Source organism: Salvia miltiorrhiza, chromosome 6, assembly GCF_028751815.1.
Source record: "Salvia miltiorrhiza cultivar Shanhuang (shh) chromosome 6, IMPLAD_Smil_shh, whole genome shotgun sequence".
Lineage (NCBI taxonomy): Eukaryota > Viridiplantae > Streptophyta > Magnoliopsida > Lamiales > Lamiaceae > Salvia > Salvia miltiorrhiza.
This window is the reverse complement of record NC_080392.1, coordinates 11,213,300-11,229,909: the sequence shown is the minus strand read 5'-3', so window position 1 is coordinate 11,229,909 and position 16,610 is coordinate 11,213,300. Positions and strand designations below refer to the sequence as shown.

The 16,610-nt window shown below is 37.3% G+C and overlaps 4 protein-coding genes and 1 non-coding gene across 7 annotated transcripts; 3 read left to right on the top strand and 2 right to left on the bottom strand.

Moving 5' to 3' along the window:
• Window positions 1-1,194: 1,194 nt before the first annotated feature.
• On the top strand, window positions 1,195-5,328 carry LOC130988632 (uncharacterized). Of its 2 annotated transcripts, none has more exons than XM_057912526.1 (6): window positions 1,195-1,493; window positions 2,348-2,702; window positions 3,107-3,252; window positions 3,439-3,715; window positions 3,858-4,130; window positions 4,519-5,328. In XM_057912526.1, the coding sequence occupies exons 2-6, from the start codon at window positions 2,394-2,396 to the stop codon at window positions 4,993-4,995; spliced, it is 1,482 nt and encodes a 493-aa protein (XP_057768509.1). In that variant the 5' UTR covers window positions 1,195-1,493; window positions 2,348-2,393; the 3' UTR covers window positions 4,996-5,328. The 2 variants fall into 2 exon arrangements, with proteins under 2 accessions (XP_057768509.1, XP_057768508.1); XM_057912525.1 differs by lacking the exon at window positions 1,195-1,493 and adding an exon at window positions 1,583-1,946.
• A 163-nt stretch (window positions 5,329-5,491) lies between these two features.
• On the top strand, window positions 5,492-7,240 carry LOC130988633 (2-oxoglutarate-dependent dioxygenase DAO-like). 2 transcript variants are annotated; one of them, XM_057912527.1, is made up of 3 exons: window positions 5,492-6,087; window positions 6,149-6,464; window positions 6,887-7,240. In XM_057912527.1, exons 1-3 carry the CDS (start codon window positions 5,759-5,761, stop codon window positions 7,151-7,153), a joined length of 912 nt encoding a protein of 303 aa, XP_057768510.1. In that variant the 5' UTR covers window positions 5,492-5,758; the 3' UTR covers window positions 7,154-7,240. The 2 variants fall into 2 exon arrangements, with proteins under 2 accessions (XP_057768510.1, XP_057768511.1); XM_057912528.1 differs by having other exon boundaries at window positions 5,509-6,087; window positions 6,896-7,240.
• Window positions 7,241-7,245: 5 nt separating this feature from the next.
• On the bottom strand, window positions 7,246-7,811 carry LOC130988635 (uncharacterized). Its single transcript, XM_057912530.1, has 2 exons — window positions 7,632-7,811; window positions 7,246-7,536 (listed from the first exon to the last, which is right to left on the bottom strand). The coding sequence occupies exons 1-2, from the start codon at window positions 7,745-7,747 to the stop codon at window positions 7,338-7,340; spliced, it is 315 nt and encodes a 104-aa protein (XP_057768513.1). The 5' UTR covers window positions 7,748-7,811; the 3' UTR covers window positions 7,246-7,337.
• Window positions 7,812-7,852: 41 nt separating this feature from the next.
• Window positions 7,853-7,926, top strand: TRNAI-AAU (transfer RNA isoleucine (anticodon AAU)). Its single transcript has one exon. It is a non-coding gene; the product is annotated as a tRNA-Ile (tRNA).
• Window positions 7,927-8,016: 90 nt separating this feature from the next.
• Window positions 8,017-9,160, bottom strand: LOC130988634 (MYB-like transcription factor EOBII). Its single transcript, XM_057912529.1, has 3 exons — window positions 8,895-9,160; window positions 8,679-8,808; window positions 8,017-8,587 (listed from the first exon to the last, which is right to left on the bottom strand). Exons 1-3 carry the CDS (start codon window positions 9,019-9,021, stop codon window positions 8,191-8,193), a joined length of 654 nt encoding a protein of 217 aa, XP_057768512.1. The 5' UTR covers window positions 9,022-9,160; the 3' UTR covers window positions 8,017-8,190.
• Window positions 9,161-16,610: the final 7,450 nt, after the last annotated feature.

Genomic DNA, 16,610 nt, shown 5'->3' with positions numbered 1-16,610 from the left:
TTAGCTCCTCATGTTTGGAGGATGGCATGCCATAACATCTTATTAACCTAGCTTTAACTGCAGGCGACATTGCTAAGGGGCGAAGCTCATTAAAGAGTGATCACATCCCGATCATTGTAGAGCTTCAGCGTTGAATCTGCATGATGTTCAATGTTAGAATACATGTATGTAAGTAATAGTTTTGAACATCAACTATTTTCTTTGAACTTACTGAAAACGTGAGGAATGAAATATTTTCTTTCTTTTTTTTTGCTGCAGATGTATTATAATTGGATATGGATATGGATTGGGAGTATTTGAAGAGATGGTTGCATTGATATTTCTTGGGGAGAGCAAGAGACGCATAGGGTTTCTGAAAAATTTAAACATTTTTTGGGTTGGGCCGGCATTTTTGCGGCTGACTTGTTTTTGCTTTTGTTTATTTGATTTATTCCTTTTTTGTAGTGTTGAGTGTATTTAATTTCAGCTAACTTATGGATATACTTATTCTGCATGCGTGTCTTTTTAGTAAGTAAATGGTGATTGTTTGGGAAAATGTGATAGTGGGCTCATGTGTGTCTTTTTAGTGGGCTGTATTTACATGTATATTCTGCCATCATTAAAATAGCAATTTGTGTCATTAATTAATTAATTAATAGATAGATAGCAATAGCAATGGCAATTGTGCATGTATCTGCATGAATTTGCATGTATTTTTGGCGGGAATTTTTTTGGAGACAACTCTCCTTTAGTATAATACTCCCTCCGTCCACAATTTAAAGCCCCACTTTGATGTGGGCACGGAGACTAAGAAAGCTGAAAATAGTGATGTGGATGAAATAAAAGGGTAGTTGACTAAAGTGATAAAGTAGTTGACTAAAGTGTTAAAGGTGTTGTGTGGTGGGTCCACTAGTGATAAAGTGTAATAAATATAGAATATAAAAATAATAAAGGTGTTGTAAGGTGGGTCCATTAGTGGCAAATGGTAGTAATTTTAAATAAAGAGGGAGGGTAAAAAGGTACAAAAAGCAGAATAGGGCTTTAAATTGTGGACAAAAATTTAAGGGGAAGTAGGGCTTTAAATTGTGGACGGAGGGAGTAGATAGATAGATTGGAGTACTTGGACTGCTGTGCTGTTAGTCCATTAATTATTTAGTTAATTCAAAATACTCCACTCTTCATTTCAAAATAGGCCCAACCCAAACCTTTCTCTTCTTCTTCTCTCACTCCTCTCTCTCAGCAACCGGACACACCATCATCTCTCTAACCTCTCGTCGTCTGTCTCACTTCATCTATCTCTCCCCTTGCTATACACACCAAAACAGAAACCCTCCTTCACGAATTCCGGCGAGATCCGCCATTTAACTTCGCGCGTTTCTCCCCACTGATTTCGCCACCTCGCATGCTCCCCTTTCCATTTTCTTTGGCCAGGCATTAAGTTGTTTCTTCTAAAATTGGGGCGTGGCATTTACCTTCTATTCAAGTTCTCATTTTTTTCATTCTCTCAAGAAAAGGTATTTATGCATGGCAATTTCCCTTATATTCCTTTTCTGCGGTGAAGACATTGAGTGAATTTTGTTGGTTTGATTGCTGAAATCCATGTTTATGCTTAAAATTATTGCTAAAATCACATCTGAAATTTTGAATTTGGTTGAAATCACGTTTATTTAGATTCGGAATTTTGGAAGTGAAATTGACCTGAAATTTTGGAGAACAAAACTGTCAAAATTTTATAGATTCGGAATAAAGAAAGTAGGGGTGGAAGTGAAAAAGTTTGAAATTTATGGGGTCAAAATAGGAACCACGAAATTCTCTTTGGGGGACCGAGAATTGCATAAAAACTACGCTACCTGTGTACACTTCCACTCTCCTGCTTAAGGTTTGATCAAACGTAGTTCAGATTTTTGCTGAGATAAATGAAAGAGTAATATTATTTCCTGAGTTTCCAGATTTAAGATTGTTCAAAGGTACGACAACGATGTTTGCAATGATATGTTGATGATTGATCAATCTGTACCTAGTTCTTCTTATGTTATATTATTTGATGGATTTTCTGGTTGGAAATGATTGCTTATCTGATAAATTTAGTTCATAACAACGAAAACGATATAATGTCATTGCTTCCGTTTCAATTAGACCGATATTTAATTATTTTAAGAAGAAATTGCTTCATCTTTGCTTGGCAATTGATTTGATTTTTGTTTAACTATTGGAAATCATGCTTCTATTTTATTTTATTGTGGGTTTCTATTGTTGATCTCTGTAATCATGATTTACTGCAAGTTTATGATGATACCGGGAATTGGCTTACATTAATCCATTGTTGAAAGATGTCAGGGTAAAATTAACGTGGCTGCATTGATTGCAGACAACATTTTGCATAGGTAGAAAAAAGAGTGGTGTGGCTAAAGGAGATGGTTAACTCAAAGGAGCCAAAGCGACGGGTTGCTTTTATTCTAATTGATGGGGTGGGAGATGTATCACTGCCAAAGTTTGGTTACAAGACTCCCTTGCAAATTGCCAATATACCTAATTTGGATGCAATTGCATCGGCTGGCGTCAACGGTCTAATGGACCCCGTCGAAGTAGGCTTAGGCTGTGGAAGTGATACTGCACATCTGTCTCTTCTCGGCTATGATCCTAGAACATATTATCGAGGTCGAGGTGCATTTGAGTCCATGGGTGCAGGTTTAGCAATGTCACCTGGAGATATCGCTTTTAAAGTACGTACCTTTTTTTTGTTGCTGTTATCCAGTATCCTGCGATATCGAGCTTTTTTGTCAAACTACCGGTAGTTTTTCTTGGATCTTTGCAGATTTTAGATTGGGTAAATTATCAATTGCTTTGGATGTATGCCTTGAGATTATTCAAACTCTTAGTTCAAGTTTTCAACTCAAAAAGAAAGATATGTTCAGTGGAGAATTTTTTATATCTGCATCTTGTTGATCTTAACAACAATCTCCCTTATAAGTTATACCAACTGGATACAAGTGGAGTGGCCTCAGTGTGCTGACTTGTTCTATATTGCACCTACAGAATTGTTCTCTAATATATACTCATTTCCAGTTTCCCAATAATTTTGAAATATATACAGTATGGCTGATTCTCATTGTTCATTTTCTCTCAGTCCAACTTTGCAACTCTAGATGAAAGTACCGGAGTAGTTACCAGTAGGAGGGCAGATAGGCATTTTGAGGAAGAAGGACCTGTTCTTTGCGCAGCACTGGATGGACTCAAGCTGCCTTCTTTTCCTCAATATGAAGTTAGAGTCAGGTGCATCCGTGCATGACGTTCCAGCTTTTACATCTATAATAATAATTAAAAAAAATCACTTTGTCAAATTGTAGCAAGCTAATGTTAGGTATTGCATCTAAGTTGTGTAGTGACTCAAAGCGGTCAGGCTAGTTCTGTGATTTGCTAATGGTATATATAACTCATGTGATATTATCATCTCTATAGGTATGCAACAGAGCATAGATGTGGTGTAGTTGTTAAAGGACCAAAATTAAGTGGAAACATATCAGGGACAGATCCATTGAAGGATAATCGCCTGCTTTTACAAGCTCAACCTCTTGATGGTTCTGATGAAGCAAAGAATACAGCTGCAGTTGTTAATGAGCTATCTAAAGAGATATCTCGCATTTTGGTTGGTCACCCTGTGAATGCTAGAAGAGTTGCAGAAGGAAAGAATATAGCTAATGTTGTCCTTTTACGAGGTTGTGGGATTCGAATTGAGGTAATCTTTGATAAATTAGGTATACTTCCTACCTCTCTTATTTAACAAAAAGTATTGGCTATTTGGTTGATTGAAAATTCCATTTTAGTTAACTGTATATTTTACCAGCCAACTGCTTCTGAACCAAAAATTACAAATTCAGGTCCCACCATTTGAAAAGATTCACGGTCTGCGGCCTTGTATGGTTGCTCCTACCAAGATCATTGCTGGTTTGGGTTTGTCCCTTGGTATTGATATTCTAGAAGCTCCAGGAGCAACGGGAGACTACAGAACCTTGCTAACCTCAAAAGCAACTGCAATAGCCAGAGCCCTCTCAGCTCCTTCTAACGCAAGCCCCAATGTCTTTGTACCTGGGGAAGATGAACATAAACCCGGCAGACCTGATGGCTATGACTTTGGATTCCTTCACATTAAGGTGGCGAGACTACAAAATCCTGTCTATTCAGTTTGTCACTTACACAATTGTGCTTTGCATGCATGGGTCGGTTTAAAATCTGCTATACTTGTTTTCTGGACTTTGATGGATGGGCTACAATGCTAGTACTGTTTTTTCTTGCATACTTTGAACATAAAAACATGTCATTATGTTATTTGTGTGTCAAATATTGTTTCCCCTCTCAAACTTTTGTAGCCATTTTTAGCTCCTGCTACAGGAAGCTCTGCAAGAAAGTTGGATCTCTATTTTTCTTTATCTGACTCAGTTCTGCTCACTCTTTTCTCTTCAGCTTGAATACAAATATCTGAAAGGTTCTATTTATGTTGTCTTCTGAGTATTTCCAAACATGTCGCTACTGAAATTGCAGGCAATAGATGACGCCGGTCATGATAAAGCAAGTGTCTTCAAAGCCAAAGGCTTAGAAGCTGTTGATAAAGCTATAGGACAACTAGCTAAGCTCCTCTGGCAAACAGAGTCGACAGGGGCTTTCCAATATTACATTTGTGTCACTGGAGATCATTCCACTCCAGTCGAATACGGTGATCACAGCTTTGAACCAGTCCCCTTCACACTGTGTCGTTTGAAAGACTTCATCGGTGCTGTGGGAGGGGAATCACAACTTTCTAATATCTCTCTCGACCCATTTCCTCTTCCAACCATTGAACCTAGTGATGACTTAGCTGATGCTGACAGAAGTGAAGAAGAGAAACAGGGAAAGCAGGGTCAGGCTTTTAGAGGTGACCATGTTTACGAGTTCAATGAGATTGCAGCAGCCAGGGGAATTCTCGGGCGATTTACTGGTAGTGAAATGATGGGAATCATAAGAGCATTTCTCAAGCTTTAATAATAGCTACTGCATCCACTCTCATTCGTCAGTATTTCTTTTAACTTTGTGACAAGACCAACTATGCTAGAAAACTACAACAGGGTTAGAATTTGTTCTTCTCTAGTTGCTTTCGAGTTTTTTGTTGCGTGTTTGTTTCTGCAACTGCATGTGTATTTCGCTTTCACTCATGCTGAAAGAGTAACTCTAGTTTGCTCCTCGCACTTGGACACATGTAATAATGGCTATGTGTCCTTAGCTCCTAAGGTCGAGATAATATGTATCCTTACCATTGTTACAGTGCTTTGTACTCTGTTTTTCAGTTGATGAATAAAGCGGAAAATCGCAAATATATATCTCTCTCTACTATCATTCAGGAATTTCTTAACGTATAATGAATGAATGAAAGATTTTTCAAAATAAATAAATAATACTCTCTTCTCTTCTTCTTAGTTATAATGGCACCATTTTCTTTTTAATAGAGTTCATTTTTAATGATAATTTTTTAAAAATAGTATCCGATCCCTAGTCATTCAACACGCGTAGAATAAGTGATCCTAGGAGTAACATTTTGTGTGATAATCAAAATCATACTGCCACTTATTCCTTGTAAAGCCGACCACCACCAACAAACTCCAATAACCTGTCCAGGCTACTGTCTATTTCTCCCCAAACAGAGCTTGCAAAACTTGAAGGTATGTCTCCACTTGTTTAGAAAAAATGAAAAAGAAAAAGAACAGCAGCATAAAAACCAAGGAGAATCAAAGGCAATTGGTGTGGAGAAATGGCGAGTAAAATCCCAGTGATCGATCTGCTGCGAGTTTCCCTCGGCGAGCTGGTGGCGGCGTGCGAGGAATGGGGATGTTTCCGGATCGTAAATTACGAGGGAATTCTGCCGGATTCTCTGCTGCAGCAAATGAAGCAAGTGGTGGGATCGCTGCTGGATCTGCCGGCGGAGGTGAAGGCCAGGAACCGCGCCGTCATCCCGGGGAGCGGGTACATGGCACCGTCTCCGGTCAATCCGCTCTATGAGGCTCTCGGCCTCTACGACACCTCTTCTCCTCAAGCTCTCGATGCTTTCTGCTCCAACTTGGAAGCAACTCCTCACCAAAGGTATCTCTTACTACTACTTAAGTTATGAAATGTTTTGATGGGGATTGATTGTGATTTGCAGGGCTGTTCTCTCCAAGTATGCGAAAGCAGTGAATGAAGTGATGATGGTTATTGGGGGTAAAATTGTACAAGGCTTAGGTGTGAAAGGCTTCTCCTTTGATGATTGGTGTTGCCAGTTCAGGATCAACAAGTACAGCTTTGCCCCTCACACTGTCGACTCCCCTGGAGTGCAATTGCACACAGATTCTAGCTTCCTCACTCTTCTGCAGGACGACAAAGACGTCGGCGGCCTCGAGGTTATGAAGAGGTCCGGCCAATTCGAGCCCGTCGACCCCTGCCATGGAACCCTTGTTGTCAATCTTGGAGATATTGCAGCAGTAAGTCAGTGTTTAACAGTTTCGTTAGACGGAGGTTAGATTAGGATTAAATCTTCAAACGTTTACTCGAAGGATTAGTCTTGATAAAAATAATAAGATTATTCTCTTGTTCACTTTGATGGATTGAATCTTTGAGATATTCCAAGGTTCTTATTATTTTCATCATTTAAGTCAGTTTTGTTTGATTTTTATGTCATTGAAATCCTAATATTAAGTTTGATGGATTGAAACTTTGAGATATTCCAAGGCCCTTATTATTTTAATCATTTAAACCAGTTTTGTTTGATTTTTATGTCATTAAAATCCTACTATTAAGGATAAAAATACGCAATCATGCAAAGCAAACAACACTATGAGTATTATTGTTGGGATAGCATAGGATAATTTAGTCTTTAGGATATTGTTGTTCTAACTTTTTTTAGGGTTTTAAGGTGTGGAGCAACGGTAGATTCTTGAACGTGAAACACCGTGTGATGTGCAAGGAAGCGGGTAGGAGGCTGTCGATAGCTTCGTTCCTGTTGGGGCCGAGGGCGGAGATGGTGGAGGCGCCACCGGAGTTGGTGGATGCGGAACATCCTCGCCTCTTTTCTCCCTTCACTTATCAAGATTATAGGAAGCTCCGAATGTCCAACAATCTGCATACTGGTGAAACTGTGGATTGTTTCCGCATTCAAAGCCATAAAGATTAAGCAAACTTGTATCATATCAAATGGTGTATCATCTCTCTTATCGTGAGTAGGATGTTAAGGAATAAATGAAGTTTATCTTGGACAAAATTGAATTTCAGGTGAAGCAACTTCGTATATATGTGTATTTCAGAAACAAACTCACAAACAACTTGAATGAAATACTACAAGATAATTGGTGAAGTAATTAAGGTTGATTCGGTGAGCAGCCAGGGCAGGAAAAGCAACCTCTTCCACGACAGTTGCTGCAAGAAACTGATGTGGATTTGTCAGTAACAACGGGAATCAAAGTGAAAGGTCCTCCTTGTTTGATGAGTCCAGAGCCCTTGCATTTCCCGCAAGCGATGCGATTCACGTCGCCGCATCTCTTACACATGCCTAAAGAACTGCGTGGAAATGGGATAAATTCTTTGTGAATATAAAAAAAGAAAAGTGAAATAAAAAGGAAGAAAGGGAGTGTTTGATGTATGTATAAAATGACCTGCGCTGAGAAGAAGAGATGAGGGAGTCGATCTTGGGGGCAGAAATGGTGGCGGAGAGGAGCAGAGCTCCGACGGCGTAGCCTGCTACTTCGCTTGCTGTTATCTGTTCAAACATCCTTTCATCTCCACAAATTTTCTAGACTGCACCATTCTTATCTTATCATGTTTAATAAAACAAGTCATTAGTTAAGTACACGTTTCTTCAAACATTTAACAACATGGCCTATTAGCTCAGTTGGTTAGAGCGTCGTGCTAATAACGCGAAGGTCGCAGGTTCGAAACCTGCATGGGCCAATATTTTAATTTATTTTTTTTAATTTTTTATAAATAATTTCGAAATAAAGACACGGAATTCTGCATGGGCCGATCCGATTTATCTGAATCCATTTGAAAGCCCATTCCTTTTCCTTGATGTAGAATATTTTGTTCTATTTAACTGAACAGTTACAATATCCAAATTGGAAAATGAAACATATTGCGAGAGTCCATTTCCTTATATTTGAAAAGAAGGTGAAACTATGAATTAACAAGTAAATGATGATATGAAGCTTAAATTCCTTAAAGCAAAACCTCTGCAGTTTGGACGTAGTAATCAACTGCTGCATCGCCTTCAAAAGGGTGATAATATTCGTGTGGCATAATATTTGGAAGATGATGGTCATCATCCAAGTTCCACAAGTAACAATCCATTTCAAATGGGGCGACGAAATCATCAAATGATGAAGCACTTTGATGATTAATATCGATGATGCTCGAAAACGCCATTTCCTTGTCGTGAGAGTGAGAGGGTTCAGTAATAGTGACATTATTGGGACGACGATGAGCTTGTTGTTGGTTGAGAATCTTGCGCTTCTTGAGATGAGTGGATGGGCTTCTGGTCTTGAAATGAGTTCTCCAGTAGTTCTTTATCTCATTGTCTGTTCGTCCAGGTAAGTATCTTGCTATAGTAGACCATCTGTATGCATGCCATCAAATACATATATACTTAGATAATAAAATTGATATTTGAAAAGAAATTAATGTCGAGGAGAGAGAGAGATAATTACTTGTTACCCCACAGGGCATGAAGTTCGATAATGATGCCTTCTTCCTGAGGTGTTAATTGTCCTTTTTTAAGGTCAGGCCTCAAGTAATTCACCCACCTCAGCCTGCAGCTCTTCCCACTTCTTTTCAAACCTTATTTATCACATATATATACATATATTAATCACAACATGAACATGTGCTAGGCTAGCTCTCTTTCTCTCTAGATATATATGTACCTGTGCACTTAGAGACAGAGCTCCATCTGCCTTCACCATTCTGAGAGATATACTGAAAGAGCAGCTCATCTTCTTGAGGAGTCCAAGGCCCTTTTCGCCACCAACCTGCTGCTGCACCTTGCTCCATTTATTCACCACTCAATTAATTATAATTCTATCACTGTTTGTCGGAAGTTTCTATGGCAGACAACTGGACATAACCTTCACTTATATATATACACACACTGCTCCACGGATACATGCATGTAGAGTCTGCTTTTGAAGCCACTATAAGCTGATGTAATTAGCACTAAACATGATTAAACACTAAATCTTGGTTATTTTATTAGCAAATCAGCCAGGTGTCCCTGAATCTTCCCGTCTGCTACGCTCCTGCTAATCAACATTCGACAGATGTCAGATGCCAAATCTTCGCCACCATACGATGATACTCAACGCCCGATATTTTCGGATGTCTATGCCTTTTTTTTTTCTTTGTTTTCAAAGTTTTTTTTTTTCAATTTTACTGTATAAGATATTAAAATTAGGCATTTTCATCTCATAAAAATACTTCATTTGTTCACAAAAAAAATAATACTATTATTTTTTGTTATTTTGGGACGTCCACAAAAATTAATTCTTTTTTATTTACGAATAGTAATACCCCACTACATAGTGAATCTCTTACTTCACTCACAATATGATAAATTATTTTTATTAAAACTCGTGCCGTCCTCTTTTAGGACTATTTTTTTGGACGGAGAGAGTAGTTTTTTTGGGGATCTATATATATATATATATATATATATATATAATATATATAATCATAATGTATGTGTATGCATATATTCTTAATCTATACTGACTTGAATCAATTATATATCACGATACTAAAAGATGCGCGCACGTTTTACAACACTTTTCCTTCATATTTCAAGCTAGCCATAAATTAGAGATTAAAAAGAAGTTGATTGTCTTTCACTAAATTTGAAGTTCCTCATTCAATGCAGCTGGAGAAATTTCCCCAAAACCAAACTAACCTACGATCTATTAGCTAAGGAATCTCCGCGGACTGTCAAGCTCGATCATAAATCCTATTTTACACTAACGCTTCACAATAAGAAAAGAAAAGAAAAGAAAAATGTATGTATATATATAGTGAGAGAGAAAGGATTTAGTAAAAATGCTATCTTTCGTGAGAATGACAATTAATATTAAGGTTGAAAAAGTTGCTTGTAATACACGAATAATCATTCAAATATGAATTCAAATTTAATGGGGGCGAAATTTTCTTCAATTAACTGAATTACGGTTATTCATACATACAAACAATTTATATATATATATATATATGTAAAATTTTGAAGTAGCCAAAATGAAGCATAAAACACAATTTATGGCCACACATTGAAAAAACACAAAATTTGGCCATTTTTATTGATTTGGACGTTTTTATCCTTAATGAGGCGGACCGGGTAGGATCAGGCACGCGGGTCACGTGCCGGGTCGGGTTAGGCACTTATGGCACTATTAGTGCCATAAGTGCCAAAATGACCATTTTACTTGGTTTTATTTTGGATTTCCGTTGGCACTTATGGCACTAATAGTGCCATAAGTGACATACGTGCAGCACAAATACAGACACAACAACATCATTTAAACCCTAAATGGATAATCTAAACCCTAAATGGAACATCTAAACCCCAAATGGATAATCTAAACCCTAAATGGAATATCTAAACCCTAGGGGGAAGTGTGCACTTATGGCACTTATGGCACTAATAGTGCCATAAGTGCCATACGTGCAGCACAGATCAGATCAGATCAGATCTGTCGATGGCTGAAATCGAAGGAGGCGGAGATCAGATCTGCCGATGGAGGAGGCGGCGCCGCAACGATCAGATCAGATCCACCGCCTAGTCTCTTCGTCGGCGCCTGCGAGAGAAAGATAGAGGCGGAGAGGACAATCAGAGAGAGGTTGCAGATACGTCGATCGCGGTGAGATAGAGGAGGAGAAGAGGATAATCGTCTCTCTAATCTCTTCGTCGGCGCCCGCGAGAGCGAGATACAGGTGGAGAGGAGAATTGGCCGGATGAAAGTTCACGTCGCAGGCGAGATAAAGAGAGAGGATGAAAGCTGAATCATGTGTATGTGCTGCTGCATGGGTTAATCCCTAAATCTGGATCCGGGTCAAAGGAAGTTGTTGGATCTATTGGATTAAAGGGTAGATTAGGTAGAGCACATAAAAGATGGCCAAATATTGATATTTCAAATTTTGTGGACAAAATTTAAGTTTCAATCACCAATAGGCCCATCCGGCCCTATTGTTTCTATATATATATATATATGTTCATCAATTTATAATGACAGTGAATTAATGGTATGGTTGTGTCACATGAGTTGTTTTGTGTATAATTTTCAAATAATTAAGAAATTAATCTCTAATCACATGACATATATTATGCAGCACTGCTGCATTTTGAAATATATAAAAGATGATGCCATATATATATGCATGCGTTTAATTTCATATCACTCTTTTGATTGCTAGTATCTTGGAAACCATATACTAGTTTGCATTTTAACTTGAGAGTCATATCATCAGTTGGGGATTCAGGATTCTTATCTGAGACCGTCTCTTGTTCGCATATTCATAATCGAATATAGTCAAACACCAATAAAATTGTCAGCATTATATATAAATATATTTACATATATATAGATTATGTTCTAATATGATTGCTATTTTTCGTGAGAAATAAGAAAAATGAATAAATCAATATATAGTGTTGAATAAACAGTATATACATAGTGTTAAATAGCAATATTAAAAAAATTAATAAAATTTTCACTCCCTCAAAGATTCGAATCCAGCTAAAAAATTTCCCCCTCCAAGTAAATATCAGTCATATTATACATTAAATTCAACAACTACAAATCAATCTAAGATCTCACCATATAATGAGCCATCTTCTTTTTGCGGATGACTGCATTATTTTTGGAAGGGGAAATGAAGTGGAGATTGAGACTGTGAAGAGGGTCATTCGCGACTATGAAGGTGTGTCGGGTCAGCTTGTGAATCTAGAGAAATCCTCTATTTCGTTTAGTGGTGGTGTGGATGAGATACGGCAGGTGATGTTGGCGAATCTGTTGGGTGTGCAAAGAGCGGGTCAAAGCTCTTCTTACCTTGGAATTCCTAGTGTGGTTGGTCGATCAAAAACAGAAATCTTTCAAATGTTGGTGGATCGGACTCGGAAAAAAGCAAAAGATTGGAAACGGAGGCTTCTCTCAGGAGCTGGTAAAACAGTGCTCATCAAATCTGTTCTCCAGTCCATTCCTACATATTTGATGAGTTGTTTTGCTATCCCGGACCAAATCTGCCAACGGTTAAATAGTGTGGCTGCGAGTTTCTTCTGGGGCCAGAAAAAGGAGGAGCGTCGCATTCACTGGAAGAGTTGGAAAAAGCTATGTACTTCAAAACATAATGGTGGTTTAGGCTTTCGGGATATCTCCCTTTTTAATCAAGCCATGTTAGCCAAACAAGCGTGGCGACTTCTGGTAAATGATACTTCTCTCCTTGCCCGATCTTTGAAAGCGAGATACTTTCCAAGAAATGACCTGCTTTTGGCTAGTAACGCTCACAACCCATCCTTTGCATGGAAAAGCTTACTAGTAGGCCGTGATTTACTTGCGAGAGGTATTGCTTGGAGACTTGGAAATGGGGCTCGTATCCGTATTGGTGTGGATCAGTGGATTCCTGATGGGAAAGGGTCTTATTCTGTTGCAAAAGTGGAGCATAGACATGCCTTGTTGAAGGCGGAAGATTTCTTTGATGATGATCAGAATCAGTGGAACACCGATTCTCTTACTGATGTGCTGTCTCCCTCTGATCGATGGACTATTCAGGCACAGCTCAAAATTAATCCTCATGTTCTTGATAGACCGTTCTGGCCTCGAGGGAAGTCTAATATGTACACCGTTAAATCCGGCTATAACCTTGCTATGGAGATCGTGGCTCAGGCTGAAGCGTCGACTTCTAATCCTCTTTCCCCCATTTCGACTTGGATATGGGGCCTTGATGTGATCCCTAAGGTGAAACTGTTCATGTGGCGATGCTTCGTCAACGCAATTCCAACGACGGAGGCTCTTTCTAAGAAAGGTATTGAGGTTGATATTATGTGTCGTAGATGTGGAATTGGTGTGGAATCGACGGAGCATGCTTTGCGGGACTGTGAATGGACTAGATCACTGTGGGCCATGTCTCCGCTTCGGCTTCGTCCTCTTGATCAGGAAGCTCCATGTTCTATAGTGGAATGGTTCGACAAAATCAGATGCAACCCCCAAAGGGAGGTCCATAGCCTGTTTGCCGCACTTGCATGGTCCTGTTGGTATGCTCGGAACTTACTGGTTTTCCAACATCAGGAGCTCTCGCACTTGGACTGTCTTGCTGTCGCAAATAGAGCTATCTGGGTGGCCCCGAATCGCTTTGATGGTACGAGGCAGCGGGCTGCACATCTCGACTGCAATAGCGAGTTTGATGCTAAGATTTCCACGGATGTAGCGGTGGATGTTGGGAAGGGGATCGGCATTGGTGCGGTGTTGACGTTAGGGAATGGTAACGTGGAGGGGTGCAGATATGGTTATAAACGTGGTGCTTATACGGTGGTTGAAGGAGAAGCGTTGGCCATGATCGAAGGGATGAAGCTTTGCCAAGAAAGAGGGGTGAATAATATTATTGTTGAAACTGATAGCCAACAGTTATATTGGAAGGTGGTCAGACAAGAAGATGATCTCTCCTATCTTGGTGATTCTTTAAGGGTGATTCATGAGATGAGTCGTTCGTTCCGTCGAGTTTCGTACAGTTGGACTCCAAGAGAGGGTAATTCAGTGGCGGATAGAGTTGCTTCCTTTGCTCTTAATTCCTTTTCTCCCATGCTTTCTGCTGTTAGTTTGCCTCTTGCTGTTAGTTTGCCTCTTGCTGTGAACTCGATTGGTTTGAGTTAATGAAGTTGTTTCTATTTGGTTCTCAAAAAAAAAAAAAAAAAAAAGATCTCACCATATATGAGTGATCTTATTTGAACCATTCCCTAGGCTGAAAACCATCCTTAGACTATAAAATATGAATAAATTTACACCATTGGTATACTCATAATCTAACGACTGAGATTTAATCTTTGAAAAATTTATGTAAATGTCTGATTTTTATATAGAACACATATGAATTCGTTGTATAAATGTATGAATTTTGAAAATTAAATTTATTGCTACCTATGAAATTCGAACTCATGAGCATGAATTCATCCAATAACGAGATGAATCAATCGCAAATATTGATGATCTAAAGCTGAAAAAATAGTTCATATTTTTATTTGTATCCCTCCGTGTATTTTGCCTTTAAAAGCTTTGGAAGATATTTGCTACGTGTCGCGTGCTTAATGCGCCACGTAAACAAAATATGGTTCCAAATTTGGATCTATATATATACTACCATAAGAGTGGATATTACAAGATTTCAGCCCTATATCAAACTCCATATATTAAAATATGTTGATCCCTACAATAAAATTAATACTAATAGTTTAAATTTTAAAAAGAATGAAAGTTAACGAAACAATTATTAACTACCAAGATCAATAATAATAATAATAATAATAATAATAATAATAATAATAATAATAATAATAATAAGTAGTCAAGCTACTTTGACTCTTAAGTCAAGCTATTTTGACTGTTCTTTCACCAATTTTGACCACTCCAATAACTACTTAACTTTAATTGATTTTATTTGTTTGACTCAAGCACATCGGATGTTGCTGATTTCCCATTAAATATGAATAGATCTGGCGCGTTTTATCGTTTTATTTTCGAATGTATCTGAATTGTTTCACTGATACTAATAATTAATACTCCTCCCCTCCCACGAACCTTGAATCATTTTCATATGTAATAAAAATTAGAGAAAAAATAAGAGGTTCTAATTAAACTTATCTTAATTAATTGTATATTTTTTTACTTTATCACTTTTTTATTTTATTATCTACACACTTACCTAATCATTTTTCTAGTTTATTACATACATATTTAAAACACTAATCTTCAACTCTTTAATTTTCGTGCCGAAAAGAAGCGAAAAGAAGTGGCTCTAAATTCGTGGGACGGATGGAGTATTAGATTTCACATAGAATATTAAAGACCCTAAAAGATTGAATCATATATATGGTCACGACAGGCTACAGACAATATTAAAGATTATTAATCCACGGAAGGTTTTTGATAATCTTATACGATCTTAAAGACCCCCCAAAAATCGAATCATATTTGTGACGATACAAGCTAGAGACAATATATATTTAAAATATTATTAATCCACGGAAGGTTTTGATAATCATGTTGTAATTAATATATTAATACATTACGTATCCATATATGTAAGTATTTATTGGCGTGGGAAGCATGAAGAAGATTCTTGAAGCCCGAAATAGTAATGGAGGGTATAATAATAAAATAATAAGTGTAACAAAAAGAGGATAGCAATGAGTCATTTGATGGACGCGTGGAGAATGACGCGGTACGACGGCACACAATTACTGGTTAAATATGAGTAATCAAATGGCATAATGCTATATATAGGTAGTGAGGTTAGCATGATTACAATTAAATATGTTGATGAGAGGTCAGTAATCAAAGAGTTCAAGATGTTTTGGATGCTAACATCCTATTCCTATAGTACTTGACAAAAGTGGTCAAATTTGGTGGCTGCTAAATGATACTGCATCCGTTCATCAATTTTTAATTAATTTTATCATTTTGATCGATTATTTATTATTGATTCATTTTATTTTTAATAAATTTTTCATTCACAATAAAATGGAACACTTCACGCACAATATATTTCATTAATTTTTTTTAAATTTGTGTCATTATAAAATAGATCAAAAAATAGTGAACAGGGGAAGTACAATAGTACTTTTCTTTAGAATTATCATCATATTATTTTCACATATACTAATATATTTGGAGAAATCATGTTAGTCTTTTTGTCTCAATTTTTAATATTCAATTGAGAGTGATACAAATTTTAGTAAAGTGGTTGAGTGTATTTTGAGTGAAATAAGGGTCTCATTTTTTTTTATGTAAGTATTAAAATAATTAAAGTTGAGTAATAGTCACACCTACTTTTATTAGAAATATAAATGGATACAAAAATGTGGGACAGAGGGAGTACATGTTAAGTGAGAAATTGGCGATCGAAATGGTGATCATTGATTTTCTTCTTTGGTCCTTCACAATTTTGGTGATTATTATTCACTATTGCGCACGATTTTCTTATTTCGCTCATATCTCCTCTATTTGAACTCTGATTTTGGATTATTTTTCACTCACAAACTCGTATCGAGATTATCTATAACTTTTATTTAGACTATTATTCCTAATCCAACTATAATACTTCTGTAGATTTTGCCGGAGTACGAGCAAATATCATATTCCACAATATAAAGCAATTCAAACACAAAACAATTATTGAACACTCAGTTCTCTACAAAATTGACATTTTAAGAACATTAGAAACCATAGAAAAGTAAGTTTTATCACCTCTCCGATGCCGATTTTTTTTTTCAAGACATAAATAATGAACAATTGATATTTTTTTTGATACAGTTGATATTTATATACACTTATATCTTAACAATAAAACATATTCCTTAAAACACTAATACGTTTGTAAATTATGGCTAA